Source organism: Mycteria americana, chromosome 1 (genome assembly GCF_035582795.1).
Source record: "Mycteria americana isolate JAX WOST 10 ecotype Jacksonville Zoo and Gardens chromosome 1, USCA_MyAme_1.0, whole genome shotgun sequence".
NCBI lineage: Eukaryota > Metazoa > Chordata > Aves > Ciconiiformes > Ciconiidae > Mycteria > Mycteria americana.
Window position 1 is genome coordinate 59,544,051 of NC_134365.1, and position 19,084 is coordinate 59,563,134.

Sequence of the window (19,084 nt, forward strand, 5' to 3'; positions counted from 1 at the left end):
CCAGGGGTTGGCAAATGGATCCAAACAGAGAAGTATTAAAGGGGATTTCAGGGCATATAGGGTAGATAAGAGCCTGAGGATAATGACAGTCCCTCTTTCCCACTGCTTATTCTCAGCAGGACCTGCCTTCTGATTCTTGCTCTTTGAGCAGGTTCAGCGCTGGTCATTAAAACAGATCAGTAGGAAAGCGTGTCTTTGGGATTAAGGTCACAGCCAGAACCATGGAGACAGGTTGATCATAGAGGCTTTCTGGTAGAAAGAGAGGAAAGGACTCTGAGGTGAGAGATAACGGCCTTGTTGGTACCTGCTGTGCCATACCTGAACTGCAGCCTCTCCTGCAGTGACTCCTGTGTTAGGAGACCGTCCGAAGCAGATAGGGCCTATGGCCATAACAGTGGCTGGCTGCAAAGCCAGACCTCCAGATCTGCCTCAGCAAAAAGGGGGGGAAGCAAGCTGTGTGCATGGGCGGCTCCAGCAGTGCCGTGTGTTTGGAGTGCCTTTAGCAATGCCTTGTGAGTGCCGAGTCCTGGGAGTAAGTTGGGTTGGTTTGTTACCTAGGTGAGGGCATGCAGTTGTATCCTTGATGTGTCATCCTTGATGAAAACATAGCATGCTTTTAATTTCTGGATGGTGACAACATACTTGGTTTTCTGATTCATGCTGAAGTTCTCACAAAGGCAGTCTGGTAACAGAGCCCTTAGCTGGTAGCAGTCATGGAGAGCTGTCCTGGTTTAGACCAGCTGAGAGTCCCATCACCTTTTGCTTTTAATAGAATAGCAACCAGCTCTTATGTATGGCTTCCACCTATTAAAGATACTTTGTATGCTCACAGAATTTTGTGCCATTTCTAGAAATAGAGACCGGTGTGTAGGAGCTGAAGAAACCTGCCCCAGCTTGTAACAGGTTATTGTTAGCACTGAGTGAGAGCAGAGTCTGGCTCTGATGATAACTCCCACTTTTGTCTGTTGTAGTGTCTCTGGAGGCAGCAGCTCCAAAAGAACTTGGAGGAAGAAAGACACCTCCTTTCTCCCCAGGTAAGGCTTTAATAATAGGAAACACCAGGCCTGAAGACTTTACATTGAAATTTATTATGTGTATAAATTATATAACCAGACAAGAGAATGACAGTGTATCTTCAACAACCGTCTTGTGCTTTTTAAAAAACAAAAATGATTGGAAAAAGAATTAACAAAGACCTACTAGTGTCATATAAAACAGTCTATAACCCACAGGAGCCATGTGGCTCCACAGAAAATGTGATGACAGTATTATCTAGCAGTATAAAAACTGAGCAAACAGAGCTCTGGGGAGCTTCGTATTTCTGAGGAGAGACAGATGTCAAAGCTGCGTTTCTGATCCTGTAGGATTTTTGCAGGCACTCTGTAAAGCAACGACAATTGTTGGCCATTGTTTTTAGCCTTTTCTACCCTTAGTTTTTCATGATAAAGTTAGTCTCTGAGAAGAGCTCACACCAAGCATGGGAGAGACTTTGCCTGACCTCTCTTTGATTTCTGCGGAGAAAAGTCTCCTAATATTAGTGGCAGAGCCAAGATCACAGTACCCAGTCAGGGGAAATTTCTCTCGCAAGGACTGGGGAAGGTGGATTAGTTCAGGGTGAGGGAAGGCACAAAGAGAAGGTGAAGGTCCTGCTTCTTCACATGGCAAATAAGCCCACAGCGACTGTTGTGGCTAGGAAGCTGAGCGCCAGGATCCACCGCACCAGGGGAGTGGTGGACATCATGTCTGTGTGTCTCCTGTTTGTCCTCTCGCTTTCTTTCCCAGGTGCTGGACCTAGATCAAATAGGAAAAGAAAAAAAAGTGGATGAGAACAAGTTGACGCAAGAAGCTGCTGGTATGCCGTGCTCACTCTCCCCAGTGCAGGAACAGACCCTGCTGGAGTTGTCAAGGAGAGAAGGAGGAAGCCCAGAGCCCAGTTGGGCTGGGGGAAACTGCAGCAGCAGGTTCTGCTCTCCTGGGGTAAGTGAAGAAGAAAAGCAGCAGACTTGACCTGGGAATCACAAAGGCTTACAACCCCTCTGCCTGTACTTGTCTCCTTACAGGCTTATAAATGTACTGCCCAGCTCCATCAAACACCTGATGTGTGCAGAAGACAGCCAAATACTTAAGCCAGAATTTTAAAAGGCATTTTGACTCCTACTTCTCATTGATTTAATTGGTTAGGCATCTGATGACCTTAAACAGGTAGTCCTTAGCACTCCAGACAAATAATTTTCCCAGTACAACTTCAGAATGGGATTCCTCATCCAACACCAAACTTTTCTGAAAATCCTACTTATGAGTGTATTGGGAAAGGAGTGGCAAAGTTTCACAGAGAACTTCTACTGCCTTTCCCAAAGAAGTTGCTTTAAGCTTCATTGTCTAGAGATGTGCAAGATGAGGTTTGCTTTTCATTCTTTGCCATGGGAAAACTGTGGTTCAATCTAGTATGCACTGAAAAATCTCCCATTTAGTTTCAGAATGGGTAGGTCATAAGGGTTTTTTATTTGAATCACACGTTATCAGAGAAACTACTGTCCTGAGCCCACTCCTCACAAGCCTGACTCCCTGAAAAGGGATTGCTTTGCTTGCAGCTGCTGATCCAGCTTTGCCCAGTTCAGGATCAGTGTTTGCCCGTAGATGGAGATTTTTCAGTTTTGCAAAACTGATGGGCAGCCTGTACATCCCCACTTCCCAGCTGGTTACATTTCACCATCCAGAACAATGCTCATTATAAACCCAGTACACTTTCAAGAAGTGTTTTCAGTAAATACTTCTGGAAGGCAGGAAAATGACCAGCAGGAGATTTAGTCCAAAAGGACAGCCCGTTGGATAGGGCTATGTGTCTGGAAGAAAATTCTGTCGGCATCACAACTGATCTGGGCCCAAAATTGCAGTCTTTGCTTCTGTGAACTCAAGGCCAGTTTTCCTTGTGGTTGGAAACTCATGTGCCTAATGAACCTTACACTTGTTAAAACCTAAGAGAAGAAAGGGGAGTCTCTTCTTGTAAAGCTCCCTCATTGATGCTATTTCTGGAGAGGCCATGTGTCATCCTTGCTCTGTCATGTCTAGAAGAAGCTTTGCACACAGCAGTGCCTCTCCTTGCACTACTGACTGATGGCTGGAGAAGAGACAGGGCAAACACCTCATGCTCATTTCTAGGTGGCTTTTGCAAACAAGAACAGAGGGAGGGAGGAGAACAAAACCTCAAGGGGCAATGTTAAACACCTGCCCTTATAAGTGTCTTACCGTGCTCATATGATTTGTTAACACTCCTTGTGCGAAGCTCTGCCTTTGGCTGCACAGGCTGACCATTCTGGCCCTTAGACACCAGCTCCTGCAGTGCCTCAAACACCTGAGAAGAAGAAACACTGTTTCATTATGTGGCCTCCTCTTCTTCTTTCAGTGGACCCCTTCCCCCTGCCCCAGGCACTTTAGGAACTAGAGGAAGACACAAGCCTTCAGTCCAAATCTCCTGGCACTTTTTGCATGGAACATAATCTGCCTCTGGGGTCAACAGCATGTCTTTCAAACTCCTTGGTCACTTTACGGGTTCTCCCTGAAGCTTCCAGCTCAGGAGAAGGCTATTGCCCATCTTCTGATGGGAAGGAAAGCAAGGTACCTGCACATCTAGTCAGCATCCACAGAGGGCCTGTGGAGCTGTACTATAGAGGTAGGACAGACAGGTGGTGATCCCCATTCCAGTATAAGCCCTCATTCATATCTGAATAATGGCCCACAGAAGAGACTGAATTCAAACCCTAGGGGAAGGAGAAGAGCTTTACAGAGACCAGCCTTTTACTAGGCTCCCATGCTGGACAAGTGTAGCCATCCAACTCTGACTAGCTTGCCCTAATCCACAACTTTCCATAATCTCCACAGCAGAAATACTGGCTTTGCCTTTCCCCTGTAGCTATTATCTTGTTTTGGAGAGGGTGTGGGCAGGCAGGGCTGGCTGGTTGTTACTCACCCGTATATTTAGCAGGAATGCTTTCTTGGCCTCCTCCAAGACTCTTTTCTTAGTGGCAAGATCCATCTCGAGGGCATTCATGCGGGAGCGATAGAGCTGCTTGAACTTGGTGGCATTGGAGACTCCATCGAAGGTGAAGAAAGCCAGCCCTTCTCCAGTGCTGGGCAGCTGGAGGGCCTTTTGGGCAATTTTCTTCAGCACCTGCCCCCCAGACAGGTCTCCCAAATACCGAGTGTAGGCATGGGCCACCAGGAGTTCTGGATGGTTCTTGCCTACGTAGTGGAGCCTCTCAACATATTTCTGAGTAGCCTCAGGACATGGGATCTCTTCCCTCCAGTTGCTGCCGTAGAAGTACTCCAAATCTTCCTCCAGGGCAGCTTTCCGGTGCAGCTCCGCCGGAAAATACACAGGGGCATAAACTGGGTTGTCCTTGTTACGTTCAATCTCTTCCTCCAGAGCAGAGTAGATGAAGTACAAGGATGCTGTAACCAGCTGAAAGAGAAGGAAGAGGATGAGCTACAGGTGCATCTGTCTGTCTTCAGGTTTTGGGGACAAATCCTACTAAGGAAAAAGTTACTCATGGGCACACCCAGTATGAGTCATGCACATCTGTGATATTGCAGGTTTCCCATGTGAAAAACAGAGTTGCAAGGTGCAGTGAGACACCGCTTAGCCTTCTTCCTTCTGCTTGAGGCAGCATGAAGTAAGACCTAAGCCCTTTCCAGCAGATACTGGTCTTACCTGCCCTTAAAAGCTGCTGCCTTCACCTTCAAGTTAAAGGCCGTGCAGCTTGATGTAACAGAAACTGGAGCCCTATTAAATCATGCCTGGTTTATTCTCCTCAGTCCCTTGGTCAATAGAGAGGGTATTCCCAAAGGTCTGTTTTCTGGTGCATTGTTCAAATCTGAGTGCTTCAAGATATGGCTTCCCTTTGTGGGGCCTTGTGAGACAACAACACACCCTGTTTATTTTTAAACATATTCATCATGTTGGCATCCTACCATCCTGGGAACTGAGGCACCACCGCTCTCCTCATTCAGACTTGCAAGTGGGGTTGCCTCCTTAGTTGTCCCGAGGAGACAAGATAAAAGGGGGCTGGGAAGCACAGCCTGCCTCTGAAAGATGCCTTTGTGAAGGAGTGCTGTGAGGCTGTGTGTTCTCCTCTCTATTTTGAAACCATTGTTATTGTTTTTTTTCCCAGCTTACGTGATACTTTCTTCTATCTGCCAGCTTTTCCATGTGACGTAAGACAATCTAGCTGTGTTCTTTCCTCCTGTGGGCATTCTGTTTTCAGAGGCTGTATACATATTTACACCTACACCACCCCTTCCTTATACTGGAATGCCTTATCAGCAGCAAAGGGTAAAACATGAAGATATCACAGTACAGGTGAGTCAGGTTTGGGGCAGGGGGATTACGCTGATGACAGGAGAGAAAGCAGTTTACTCTCCCAGAAAGCAATCAGTTCTGCAGTGAAAGAGTTGCCATTTCAACTTTTCCCCACTGTGCCAGCAAATAGGACTTTGATAAGCACACAGGCAGTAGCTTCGTTGTGGAAACAAATATTCAGATTCTGGGGAGTCACGTATCAGGGCAGATATATAGGTTTGCCAAGAGAGTAAACAAAAATAGAGTTTTTTAAACAATAACCTATTATCCAGCTTACTGGAAAAGAAACAAAATACAGGAACATTGCCTAACATTAAGAAAATAGAACTTGACTGGTTGTTTTCAGAGGCAGGTAGTGGTTTAACGGGAAACATGGCTTTTGAAAACTGTCATTATTTTTTAAAACCCACGTCACTTCTCACTCCCCCTGACAGCATGTAAATATCTTCTAAGAAACTGAGCCGTATTCCTGAAGGCCTGACTTTTTATGTTATTGCCAGCCTGTCTCAAAGTTCACTGCCTAACCAATGCTGCATTTCTAACAGCAGGGAGTCAGCACCTGAGATTAAATTTATGCTTGACTAAGTATCCTGAATGCAACCTGTCAGAAATAAGTAGTCTTTTTCCTACTCTTGTGGATTTATTTGCCAAGGAACAATTCAACAACAAAGTAATTAAACCACAGGTTGGATTGCTAGCTGTTATTTGCAAGCCCATGCATCACATCCTGTAGCCTCCCAGAAATTTCTGGCCCAGGTGTGTGCTTTGTTTTTGCTCATGGCTTTGTTATGTGGCTCGGCTCAGATCCCAGGAATCACGTATCTAGCCAGGTTAGGTGCAGACTAATATCTGCAAATGTTTCTCTTTCATCTTAAGAAAAGCAACAGGCTTCTACCTTTTAGTGGCAGACATGGCTTGCTCAAACTCAAGTCTGCCTTTGAGTTATTATTGTTCATGATCTCAGCTCTGGTATAACCCAAGTGACAACTGAAACATTGCAAAGTTCAGTGCCAGAGGTGATCCCACATCCTCACTTTCTCACTATTCCATCATTATTTCTAGCTGTAGCTGCTTAGAGTGTTGTAAATTTAGTATTTTCCCTCTTTTTGGCATTTCAGCCACTCAAGTATCTGCACATAGTCGTAACTCCATTAACTATAATTGCCAATAATTAACATGCAGGCATTTATGAAGAAAGAAAAAAGCAATTGCATTAATCCCACCAACCTCTTTGTCTTTTTATCCTGTTTCAGCTTGGCTGCCCATCCTGATATGCACAGTCCTGCCCTGCCTTCGGCAAGAGAAGCCGGTAAGATCTTAAGAGTGCTGGGGTTTGATGAAGAGCATGTTTTGCACGGGAGGTGCTGATACCAGACAGCTGTAATGCAAAGAACCTCCTTCCTTGTGCCGTCCCCATCCTCCCCCGTTTAGTCCCCGTGCAGCCTGCCTGATCTAACAGTGTATTTCCTGGCAAGGAAATCCCATCCCCAAGCAATACTGCTACAGAGTACCTTAAACTCGTGGAGTGACACCTGCCCCTTCTGGAAATTGCTCATGAACGGTGTGTTCTCCGCCTGCTCGTGCACCTCCTTGGTAGCTTCCTTCATCAGTTCTGACAAGTCCCTGGACATGCTGGGAAAGAGCAGCAAAATAGATGTCAGTGCTGTCGCTCTCCTCTGGAAAAATGGATCTTAGCTCTCTAGGAAAAAAGGGGGAGACTGGGACAGCAGGAAAAGGAGCAGAGCATTCCTGAGAGCCATGGATGGGAACCAGGGACTACCAGCATCCCAAATGCTGTCCTGAGCGAGGAAGACTGACAGACTCCATCCGGAGGTAAAAGCAGGAGCATGCCGTTCCCTGCAGAGCAGAAACAGGAACAGCATGCCTAAAAGCAAGGGGAGAAACACAATACTCTTCTGGCAAAAAAATTCCCTCTCGTTCCCATCCCGCTCTCACCTTTCGGAGCTCTGTGTCTGGGAAGTTTCCATGTTTCTCCACTTCGTTTCACTCCTCCGCTTCTCTGTTGTTTTTTCTTGCTCGTGCTTTCCTCCTTCCCTTCTGTTCCCAGCACAGTGAAGCTCTGAGCTGGGCAGCCCAGCTCTCACATCCAGCTTTATACTGCCAGGCCACGTGAGCAGCCAAACCACTGACCTCAGTGTGAGTGCAAACTTCTTGCAACACAACTGCACTTCCCTTCCTGGCGCGGCTGCCATCCTCTCCTTGCCTGCAGCCCCAAGGGGCCAGAAAGAAGTCAGCTGATGCATCTTGATAACTAAGCACAAACAAGAGGATGTCCAGCAACTTCTCCTTCAAGGGTGCCTGGCTCTGTAACCCTTTCAGCGCAGTGCCCATGGCAGGCAGAGCCCAGGCGCTGCAAGAGGTATCCATCATGCTGGGGGCAGTGGGGTTGGACAAGGAGGAGTGGATTTACAGGGCTGGTGCCTGGGGCAGGGTGGGCAGCCTCCTCTCCCTACACCCCAGCCAGTGTCCCGGCTGCACCCTGCCTGGGGAGCTAAGGCAACATGCATCCTCATCTGCCCTAGCACGACTCGGGTATAAACATCTTATTTCCCATGACTGTGCACATCTTCAGAGAGTCTTTCGGGTAACACGGTACTTGTGGGACATGGGATGGGGAACTCAGCACTACAGGTTGGGAGCACACCCCCTTCACAGCAGGGAGCGCAGCAGGGACCCTGGGGGCACCTGGGGTAATCCAGCTGCTGTGGCACATGGATGCACCAGCTCTGGTCTGCAAATGCCAGAACTGCCCTTGCACAGTGCTGGGCACTGGTGAATAAACCCTGTCACTTTGCACAGGGCCAGCACAGGTGTGCCTGCGCTTGCACACAGAGAAATCCTTTCGCGCTCCCTTGTGCATGGAAAAAATACTGCCTGATTTGTGTGGCAACTGGCCCCTGCTGTTACCACAGCTGTGTGCAGGGCAATTTAGGAGAACAGCACTCCATCTCCTGGATGCCTAGAAGGCTGGGGTAGCTGGTGGACTGAAAAGATGTCATGCAAGACTTGAGGGAACCTGAGGAAGTCTGCAGAGACTTTCAAAGGCAAATAATTTCTCTTTTTTGGGAAAAGAGAGTTGGGCAAGGTGCTTCTGCCAGTAGCTGGCTGCTCTGCTGTTTCGTCTGGTGAAGTGGTCAGTGAGGCAGCCAACAGATGAAGCGGGGCCCTTCTTTTCCTACTGTAGCTGTACTGGAAGCAGAGCTAGCCAGGACAGACAGTGCATTGGCCGGCTGTACTTTGGAAAAGCACAAATTTTGCTTTCAACCCAAAGAGCAGGGCACTTAAAGCCAGCATTCCCCTGCTGCTGTGGGGGTGAGAAAGCCCCACGCTGCAGTTGTGTGGGGGGTGGTAGGGAGACAGAGCCTGGGGAGGAGAGCTAAGGACTGTGGCATCTTCTGTCCGTCCGTTCCCTCCAGCAGGTCCACTCTGTGGCTTTGCTGGCGGGTGCTGCCATCCAAGCCACGTGCCCTGCGTGTCTCCCTGTCACTGCACCTACACCGGGCCACAGCTGGGCTTGGTGTTGTAGGTTAGAAAGCTGTCCTGGAGGAAATACTCTTCCATGCTTGTTTTTTGATTCGGGCAGACATCTGGCATGCGGTGCAGCGCTCAGGAAGGATTACTCAGCGCTTCCACGCTGACTCAGCCAGACTTTTCCTGTCTTGCTTTTGTCTTTTAAAGCAACAGTGCGTGCTAGCAAAAGCTGTCACGTTCCACTCCTCTTACCCCCATGCCCTTGCAGACAGCTTGCTGCTGGCTTGCTTGTTTTTCTGTGAGGTAAAATAAATGTATCTCGGGATGTGTGAATCTTTGAAGCAAGTGTGACAAAGCCCCAAACATCCCCTGAGAGTGGGCTCCTCTGGGGAGTCCATGGGAGCATAGGGCAGCGTGGCCAGTCCCTCCTGAAAACATTGATGCCGTTTTGCCACAGGGATGGCCCCAAAATGAGCGTTTCCCTCTGGCATCGCTCCTTAAAGCTCACATTTTTTGTCTTTTTCAGTGAGTCCTATTCTGACATGGGAAGCTGGAGCACAGATTCAACCTGTAGTTCTGGGGGAGGGAAGTAGGAAACAGATGAGAATAAGAAAATTAATAATATTATTCATTTTATGAAATAATATGAAAAAAATCCAACCCTCAAGCCCTGCCCCTCCTTTTACCTCCGCTCCACAGCTCTGGTAATGCACCGGGTTCCTCCCCAAGGACTTTCTGGTTGCTTTCAGGCCAGTGCTTTTGTCCCCTGCCTGCCTTCTTCCAAGAGGGTGCATGCCTGGAGGCACTATACAGGATGTATCCAAAAGGTCCTCCTCCTTCCTTTTCATCCAGGGTTGAGGCAGATGTGGATATGAGACTGGGGGGAAGAGAGAGAGGGTGTCTAGTCATGTCGTTGCCATTCCAGGTAGGATACTTCTTCCCAGGAAGAAGTCCTGGCTTGTAACCACACTGCCCCAGGACATGGAGCCAAGGTACCTCCTTCTGGATGTTGGGGCTTTACCTTCTCCTGGGCTGATCACAAGTGATAAGGTCCCTACTGCAGCTCACCTCTACTGTGAGCTTTTCCATAGGTGCAGGCGAGTAAGCCATGTCCCATAACTCATTTATTGTTGTCTGATCTGGACACTGGACACTCACAAGTCTATGGGGCCGGATGGGATCCACCCGAGAGTACTGAGGGAGCTGGTGGAGGAGCTTGCCAAACCACTCTCCCTCATTTATCAGCAGTCCTGGTTAACAGGGGAGGTCCCACACAACTGGAGGCTTGCCAATGTGATGCCCATCTACAAGAAGGGCCAGAAGGAGGATCTGGATCCGGGGAACTACAGGCCTGTCAGCCTGACCTCGGTACCAGGGAAAATGATGGAGCGGTTCATCCTGAGTGTACTCAACAGGCATGTGCAGGCCAACCAGAGGATCAGGCCCAGCCAGCATGGGTTCATGAAAGGCAGGTCCTGCTTGACCAACCTGATCTCCTTCTATGACCAGGTGACCCACCTAGTGGATGAAGGAAAGGCTGTAGATGTTGTCTACCTGGACTTTAGTAAAGCCTTTGATGCTGTTTCCCACAGCATTCTCCTGGAGAAGCTGGTGGCCTATGGCTTGGACAGGCATACGCTTCGCTGGGTAAAAAACTGGCTGGATGGCCAAGCCCAGAGAGTTGTGGTGAATGGAGTTAAATCCAGTAGGTGGCCAGCCACAAGTGGTGTTGCCCAGGGCTCAGTGTTGGGGCCAGTTCTGTTTAATATCTTTATCAATGATCTGGATGAGGGGATCGAGTGCACCCTCAGTAAGTCTGCAGATGACACCAAGTTGTGTGGGAGTGTTGATCTGCTCGAGGGTAGGAAGGCTCTGCAGAGGGACCTGGACAGGCTGGATCGATGGGCCGAGGCCAGTTGTATGAGGTTCAACAAGGCCAAGTGCCAGGTCCTGCACTTGGGTCACAACAACCCCATGCAACACTACAGGCTTGGGAAAGAGTGGCTGGAAAGCTGCCTGGTGGAAAAGGACCTGGGGGCGCTGGCTGGTCGATAGCTGGCTGAATATGAGCCAGCAGTGTGCCCAGGTGGCCAAGAAGGCCAAATGGCATCCTGGCTTGTATCAGAAATAGTGTGGCCAGCAGGAGCAGGGAAGTGATCGTGCCCCTGTACTTGGCACTGGTGAGGCCGCACCTCGAATACTGTGTTCAGTTTTGGGCCCCCCACTACAAGAGAGACATTGAGTTGCTGGAGCGTGTCCAGAGAAGGGCAATGAAGCTGGTGAAGGGTCTGGAGCACAAGTCTTATGAGGAGCGGCTGAGGGAACTGGGGTTGTTTAGCCTGGAGAAAAGGAGGCTGAGGGGAGACCTTATTGCTCTCTACACTACCTGAAAGGGGGTTGTAGCGAGGTGGGGGTCGGTCTCTTCTGCCAAGTAACAAGTGATAGGATGAGAGGAAATGGCCTCAAGTTACGCCATGGGAGGTTTAGATTGGATATTAGGAAAAATGTCTTTACTGAAAGGGTTGTCAAGCATTGGAACAGGCTTCCCAGAGAGATGGTGGAGTCACCATCTCTGGAGGAGTCCAGAAAACGTGTAGATGTGGCACTTTGGGACACGGTTTAGTAGGCATGGAGGTGTTGGGTTGACGGTTGGACTAGATGATCCTAGAGGTCTTTTCGAACCTTACTGATTCTATGATTCTATGATCTCTAGCTGATCAGGGTTACTTGGGATGGAGCAGCTGTGAGACCAGGCCCAGCTCTCTGGAAAGGCCCAAATGCTCTGCAGCAAGATGGAAGGAGAACTGAAAGTGGGGTGTCATCATCTTTGCAGTTGCTGGCCTAGGGCATTTCTGGCCCCATCCAGTGTTCTGCAGCGAGGACTTGTGTAGTTTCTGCTGTGCTGTTGCTATGCCGTGTGGGAAAGGATAGTGACACCGAGTGTGCCAATGTGCTGGCAGAGATTTGCGAGGGACCATCTCTTCCTCGAAGAGAACTTGGGAAGTCGACACTTGAGAGCGATGCACGGGGAAGGAGGTGTATGCTTTTAGTGGAAGGAACAAACTGGCCCCCAGAGCAACTCACTCTGGGTGTAGTGGGACATGGGAAAGCAGAGGCCAGCCCGCATCCAGGTCGCTAGGAGATTGTGCTTGGACCTCATTGAAGTGTCAGACCTGTGGTCTCCACTGTGCCTGCCAGAAGTCCTGTCATCTCCTATTCTTCCAGTGAGCAGCGGCTGGGTGGTGCCGGAGCTACTTGCTGTGAGGGCGATGTGCACGGGCACCAGTGAAACTGCCCAGGAGATTTCTAGCAAAGATGAATCAAGTAGCCTCAAGCAAGATATTTGTAATAGTTCCTGCTGGGCTTAAAAGCCTCCGTCTGCACAGAGAAAATGCTTAATCAAGAGGGGGTTAGATGAATGGTTAACAACAACAGAAAGTTATTGAGGGGTCGGTGTTTTCATCAGATAGGGAAGTGGGGCATTTTCTCCTCTTTGGAGACCTAACAGTGTATTCTGCCAATAGATTTATGGTCAGAAATGCCTAGTCACACAGGCAGTCAGAGAGTGCCAAGTCAGCTCTCCTGAACCCATGTGGGAAGTGCTGTTCCACGCTGGGCTCTGGCAGCTCCCAGCAGCTTGGCTTGGCTCGGCTGGCTGGGCAGGGGAGGCACCACCGGGTGAAAACCAGCCTTCCCTGCTCGGAGGGGTTAATGGGCTGTCTGGGACCATGACACAGCAAAACGCACCATGACACAGCACAATGCAGCCACCTGGTTTGCACCCGGAAAGCTGACTCAGTAACCAGGACTTGCTGTGTAATGGCAGGGGAAAAAAAAAAAAAGAAGTTGCGATAACCGCTTAAAATGACTTCCTGAATGAGGGAGACAGTGCTGGAGTATAGAGGGATACTCTGTGGGTTAATTCATGTTTACCAAAGGGAGATTGCCCGGCCCAGCCCAGCCCGGCCCTGGCAGAACTGACTGTGCTTGCTGTGTCAGCATCAAACAATCCAAGTCTAGATCAAAGATATAAGTGGAAAAAGGGAGGTTGGGAGTGCAACGCACTGGAAATCCCATGGGAGCGCAGGCACTGCAGCTGTCCTCTGGACTGGCGTTGCTGCTACCTTTGGGAGGGTCCTGTAGACAGACACGGCTGTGCTGGGCAAACCCCGCACAAGGGAACCCCAGAGACCGACGTGGTGGGAGAGGCAGGTCCAGGCAGGTTTCTCAGGCATAAATGAACCGGCATGGCAAAAATAGGAGGCGCAGATTACAATACATATTTTTATAGATGTGTGGATATATGTGCTGCAGCGCATGGGTGTCTCCAGCACATGGCTACGAGCAAGGAGAGAACTCTGGGCTGGCTGGGAACAGACCCGGGAGGAGGAGGGAGGACAGAGCAAGCACCCTGCAAGGCATGTGCCTGCTTTGCAACCAGAGACCCAGGGTCAGGCAGCGACCTAAAGTATGAAGCAGGTCTCCAGGTTACAGGTACACTGGGCTGAAATTCTGGGGGAGGGTGCACAGAGCCCACCACACTCCTCAGAGTCTCAGTGCTGGTGGGGACAGACCCCGTGCCCTGCTGGGGATTTGCTTTGGGAGAAAAAGGGAGGTGTGGAAGGGAGTAGGGCAGAGTTAGCAAATAAAAATCCCGTTTGTGCAACTGTTTCAGACGGTGCCGCCTCCTTAGATTCAGTGCTACAACCATGTAAAACAAAGTGTGCCCTGACTACGAGAGGGGACAAACTGTGAAAATCTGGTTTTGAAAATCATACCTATGCAACAAGGAGGACCTTGTGCCACAGCTCATACCCCTTTCTCAGAGGAGGGGAGGAGACGGAGCTGGAAACCAAGTCCTGCAAAGACCCAGACGCCTCCCTACTCCCCCCCCCCCGCCAAACCACCCCGGCATGGCTCCCTGCCCCTGGGTTAGGGTCCTCCTCCCCCTGCTCCTCCTGCGGGCAGCCGGGGCTGTTTCTGGAGAGTTCTCCGATTGTCCCGAGAAGCGGGACCGGGGCCAAGAGCAGCAGCTGCAACCTCAGGGCGGCATGCAGGAAACCACCCCTTGGTAAACAGCTTCACGTGGACCCTGCTCCACCGTGACTCAGCAAAAGAGCCTGTCTGCCACAGCCTGAAACCTTTACTCAGCAATTCGGGGCGGCCCGGCGTGACCCTGACTCAGCAGGACGCCCACGCTGGGGAAAGAGCGAGTCAGCATTAGCGGGAGGCAGGCTGCGGGGTTTGGGGGTTCGTGCCAGAGTGGGGAGTCCCGGCGGGTCATGCGGCATCCCTGCCAGCGGCAAAACGCTCCCCCTCCAGCTCTGCTTCCCAGCTGCACTGCGAGGAGGGACGGGGGGGGGGACACAGACGGACAGGAAAGGTCAGAAAAGCTGGCGTCCCATGCTGGGAAAGCTGCCCACCTTGCTGACCCGGGAACATGGAGGATGCTGTGGCTGTCTGCCCTGGGAGCGGGACAGTCCCTGCTCCATGTGGGGGGGAATCGAGGCATGGGAACCCTGCTCTCTGGGGTGCTGCATGGGCGCCTGGCTTTGCCTGTGCTGGTGGAAAACACCAAACCCGGGAGATACGGGGTGTGGGAAGGAGTTTATTTTAGAGGCTGAGATGCGGGGCGTGCCGAATTTAAGCGACTTACCCAAGGCCATACAGCGTGTCTGTGGCACAGCCTCTGTCCCCGCTTCCCCCTCCCTTTTTCTTCACTCATTACAAAAGATCGCTCCAGGGCAGGCAGGCAAGACTGAATTTACCTGAGCTGCTATTTGGAAGAGATTTGTTTTGAAAGTATGACGCTACATGCTAATGAGAAGGAATAAGAAAAGAAGGGTTTAACGGGCGGGTATTTCTTCAAAGCCTGTGGTTTAGGGGCAGGGTGGGCTCAGCGTTGGAGAGCACTGTGCACCGCAGTGCTGTGCTTACGGACCTCAGCTGCTAGTGTGAAAGAGCAAGAACATCCCCCTTTTTTGGGAGGTCTTCCCTAGCATCCTGGGCACCAGGGAGCCGGGGCTGTCAGCTCTGTGTCGCTGAGACCCCCTTTCCCTGCGCAGCGTCTAGCCCAGCAGGGCCTCGGGACCATGGCTGCGGCTCTTAAGCTAAATAATGATTAACAAGAGCACCTGAGCAACATAGGATTTGAATTAAAGTGTTCAGCTGCCAGGTGTGGTCTGGCAGAGGTGAGAGGGACCAAAGGTGCTTGGCACAGGGTGAGGCACCCCCTTATCGCTCTGCTGGAGCTGCTGGTTGCTGGCGTGAATCGCTGCAGAAGACATGTCCCTGCCTGGAGGCAGTGGGGACAGGCGGAGGGGCACTGCTGGCAGCAGATCACCCACACTCTGGCTTTTTTTCTTGTTTTTTTCTATTTGGACTGAAATTGTACAAAGAAGCTCAGAGAAACTGGCACCTATCTCCCACTGAGACTGGCCTGGTATTTAAGGCCCTTTTTTTTTTTTTTGGTCAAGGAGCTAAAAATACCACTGAAATGCCTCACAGCAATTTTTCTAAACACAGATTTTCCTGCTGCTCTGTGCTGGAGAAAGAGCCTCCCCTAAAGCTGCAGGAAAGCTGCGTCCTTGCCTCACTCTGCCATCAAATTCACCTTGTGCCTGATCCACGCTTTTCTGCCAAGATCGGCCAGGAAAACACAGCGCGAGAAGACTGGCACATGCGGCTTTTCAGTGCCAGGAGGGAATTACTGATTCCCCAAGAAAAGTGCTGCTGCAGACCCCATCTCCCCGGGGATCTCCTCAACAGGGCTGAGCCCCCAGCCTTGCTGTTGCAGAGCAAAACACCCCTGCGCCCCCAGCTAGGGACTCCCAGCCCCACCAGAGGCTCCCGGCAAGGACCAAGGTCCAGCCCTGCAGAAACACTGCCAGAGACAGTGCTGCAGCGAACTTGTCCTACCCCCGGAGAGCGATCCCGTCCCCCCCTCACCATCCCTCTGACTGGTGGTGACCCCGCCAGGAGGGGGAAGCGAATCTGCCCACTCCTGCAGTCTGAACCCGCTGCAGTTCCCATGCACCCGCACACACACAAGATTTTGCAACGATGACGGCAGATAGGGAAGAGGAAGCTTTTGCTTGTGACCCTGTGCCCCTGAGTCCTCTTTCCCTTGCTCACATTTTGCTGGTCACTGACACAAAGCAACAGGGACAGACGGCAGAGCTGCCAGGCGCCATGCGGGATGCTCTGGGTGCCCGAAAAGCCAGGGGAGAGCAGGCAAATCAACGAAAGAGAAATCTCAAGGTTGCCAACCACCTTGGCATCACCCTGGTGCAAGAAGTCACCTCTGTCTGCGTGGTTTGTGAAATATCTTCAGGAGAAAGAGAAAAAAACCCAGACTGGTTGCCAGTACAACTCCTGTGTTGCACCAGTGACCATCGTCCACTTCCATTTCCTTGCTCCTGAGCACTGGGGTACCTACTTTTCCTCTCATGTGTTGGCAAATTTTCCTGTCCTCCTTCCTTTTTTTTGTCTCTTTCCTCTCATGCTTCCATTTGCTTATGCCCCCGCACAGATAAAAATGAGTTACCTACAGAAATGTTTTCCTTCCTCACAACCCCCCTCCCTGCTGCCCACTGGGTCCCCACCGTACGTCCCTTCCCAGCATCTCCATCTGCCCCAAGCAGCACCACTAACAGTAATCTGAAGGGAAGGGAAAGTGGCTTTATTCTCATTTTGTAAAGGAAGGGGGAATTTTGTTATCCAAAATAAGCTTTGAGGAAGTTTTGACATGGCAAAGCAACATGAAAGTCCTGTGGGATAGAGAACAGGCTTCCCAGTGTACTAGCACGGGACATTTCTGTGCTGATTTGTGAGACGATGTTGTGGGAAATCAGGAGATATTTTTGTTAACCACTCTTTAAAAAGAATATTCATGTACTATTTGGAGGTTAGTAGCAGGTAAAGAGAAGCATGTGTTTTTTTGCCTCTATGAATGCGATGCTGGTATGCTAAGAACCACACAACCCAAACATCATGGAAATTCTCATTAACTTTTAGCATATATTTGATTTTTAGAGATGTGGAACAACTCTGACCCAGTACAAGGAAGTTATGCCTTTCTTCAGCTTACATAGAAACAACTGCTCTGGGTCATGCAAAATATCCGTCCAGGTCAGGATCCTGTTCCCGGTGTGGTTATTACTGGATGCTTAGACACAGCGCAAGCGCTCCTTCCTGGCCCCCGTGCAGTCACAACGCCTGAATACGTGCTCTGGAGCGGTCGCCGTGTGAGTCCACGCTGGGCTAATGGTTGCAACATAATACTTAGAATAAGGAAAAACTTTGTTTTGGTTTGTTTCCAGTGGTTGCATAGCGTGCTAAGCAGGTCACTGCGGAGAGAGGTTGTCCTCTGCAGTTGGCGGCGCTCAGGCTGAGTGTGTGAGGGACCACGGCCATCTGGTGGTCAGAAGCGAGCAGGCAGCATTATTTCCTTTTAAAAGAGCAACATTAGAAAACACTTTTAAAAAGGGAAAGGCATTTAAAGGAATTCTTTATAGTGGTGTCATTTTATTTTTTCGTAATCATAAAGCAGTTTTGCCAATGGAAAACACCTGGCCTCTACTTAAAGCGATCCCTTGCAGACCTGGCAGGGTTTTTTTCCAAGTTCCTCCTCAAAAGACAGCTTGCAAAATTATTCAAGCTATTACTGGTATAATCTATAACAAGTACGACAGTACTAATTTGGGCACGAAAAGATTCCATGCCCTCGTCCCCATTCTTCATATTTTCAGTTGCTTGAAAAAAAGAGACGTCATCCCTGTAGGATAAGTCTCTGTGCTGAGTGGCCCGCAGTGAAGAGCACCGCGACCACGGCTGGCTGCATGGTGGGGAGGGGACAGGCTCACCCGGAGGGCCACGAGCAGCACTCTGAATTTTCACCTGTTGGTCATCGCTTCAAACTGACTCCACTTGGCAGCCACCAAAAACCCTTCCCATCTCTTCACCCCGTGACGAAAATAGCAATGAGCCAATTCCCCTGCGCTCAAGTCGTGCTCAGGGACGGTCCCCTCTCGGCTCTGCCAGCTCCTGTGCTGGCTGTCTGGGGAGGGAGAAAACAAGGTGAGGGTGGAGAAGATGTCCTTACCCCGAGGTGGGCTCAGGGCATCCCAGGGGCAGCAAGGAGGAGCTTGAACTCCCCATGCTGGAGGTGTACATTCAGGGATGGCTTCGTTTCTCTTTCAGGGGAAGTCACAGGCAATGCACTGAGGGAGTGGGAGGCACTGAAAGCGCTCGCTGCGGCACGAACTGGTCTTCAAAACATCCCCGGTGTGAACAGGCTGGTGCCCTTTGGAAATGCTGACTGGGCACCAGAAGCCCTCCCGTCCTGGCAGGGCCAGGCAGCCCAAGTCCAGGCACTGGCAAGAGGGTTTGGGCATCGGGCCCCTTGCTCCGGAGGCCCTTCTGGCCCCACGATTACAAAACCCGCCAGCCTGGGCTCCGTTGTGCCTCTGCTCTTGCTTCCTGTCCTGCAGGTGCTCCAGGAGGGGAAGCTCAGCATTTCGCCCTTTTGCCTTTCCTCCTTGTTCTCTGTTTTTCTGTTGAGACTCACAGGAGGGAAGCTGCAGGGGCTTTCAGACCCTCGCATCTCCGCTCAGAGCCCTGTCTTGCAGGAGGGGCCTGCCCTTGCAGGTATGCGGCACTGGGGGGATGCTGCGCTGGCCTGTAGCTCATGGAACCTCATGGTCTCTTGACTTTGAGTGTTCTCCTGCGGGCCACACTCCCAGCACAGAGCCTTTGGTGCAAGCTCTGCATGCTCTGGCTGGGGTGGGGAGGAGGCTGCTCTCCAGGGAGCCGAGTTCGGCTCTGGGCTTGCTGCAGGGGTGACAGCAGAGGCCAGAGCCAGCGCTGCGTGGGCAAATGCAGCTTCTCCACCCAGGTTTCACTTCCAGCATCTGCTGGAACAAGGATGCTTTGGAGATTTAAAAAAAAAAAATAAAGAAGGATATTTCAGGAAGCTGTGAGTATGGTAAAAATGGACTTGTGCTGTAGGTCGGCAGCTGTGCCACTCCCCAGCATTTACTCATGTTTCCCGCGTGAAACCCTCATGCAGTTGATAAGGCAGAAACCCATGGCTCTTAGGCTGCGCTCTTCAGAGAGAAAGTGCTTTGCACGCTTCATTTGATCTAAGCCTTTCTTAGGTGAGGAGCATAGGGTCCTGTGGCACAGTGAAGTCGTGCTGGAGAACTGGCTGTGGGAGGGGGAGTAGCTCAGAGGTGA

General features: G+C 50.7%; 1 protein-coding gene across 1 annotated transcript; it reads right to left on the reverse strand.

The window, feature by feature from the left end:
- Positions 1–1,065: 1,065 nt before the first annotated feature.
- On the reverse strand, positions 1,066–7,431 carry HMOX1 (heme oxygenase 1). Its single transcript, XM_075501609.1, has 5 exons — positions 7,313–7,431; positions 6,868–6,988; positions 3,968–4,459; positions 3,247–3,352; positions 1,066–1,791 (listed from the first exon to the last, which is right to left on the reverse strand). Exons 1-5 carry the CDS (start codon positions 7,342–7,344, stop codon positions 1,655–1,657), a joined length of 888 nt encoding a protein of 295 aa, XP_075357724.1. The 5' UTR covers positions 7,345–7,431; the 3' UTR covers positions 1,066–1,654.
- Between the last annotated feature and the right edge of the window lie 11,653 nt (positions 7,432–19,084).

Excerpts from the sequence above, each read along its gene's own strand:
- HMOX1 (XM_075501609.1), bottom strand. The coding sequence starts at position 7,344 with ATGGAAACTTCCCAGACACAGAGCTCCGAAAG. Across the intron at positions 4,460-6,867 it reads TGTCACTCCACGAGTTTAAG|CTGGTTACAGCATCCTTGTA; the intron begins GTACTCTGTAGC and ends CTTCTCTTTCAG. Across the intron at positions 1,792-3,246 it reads TAACAAATCATATGAGCACG|GTCCAGCACCTGGGAAAGAA; the intron begins GTAAGACACTTA and ends TATTTGATCTAG.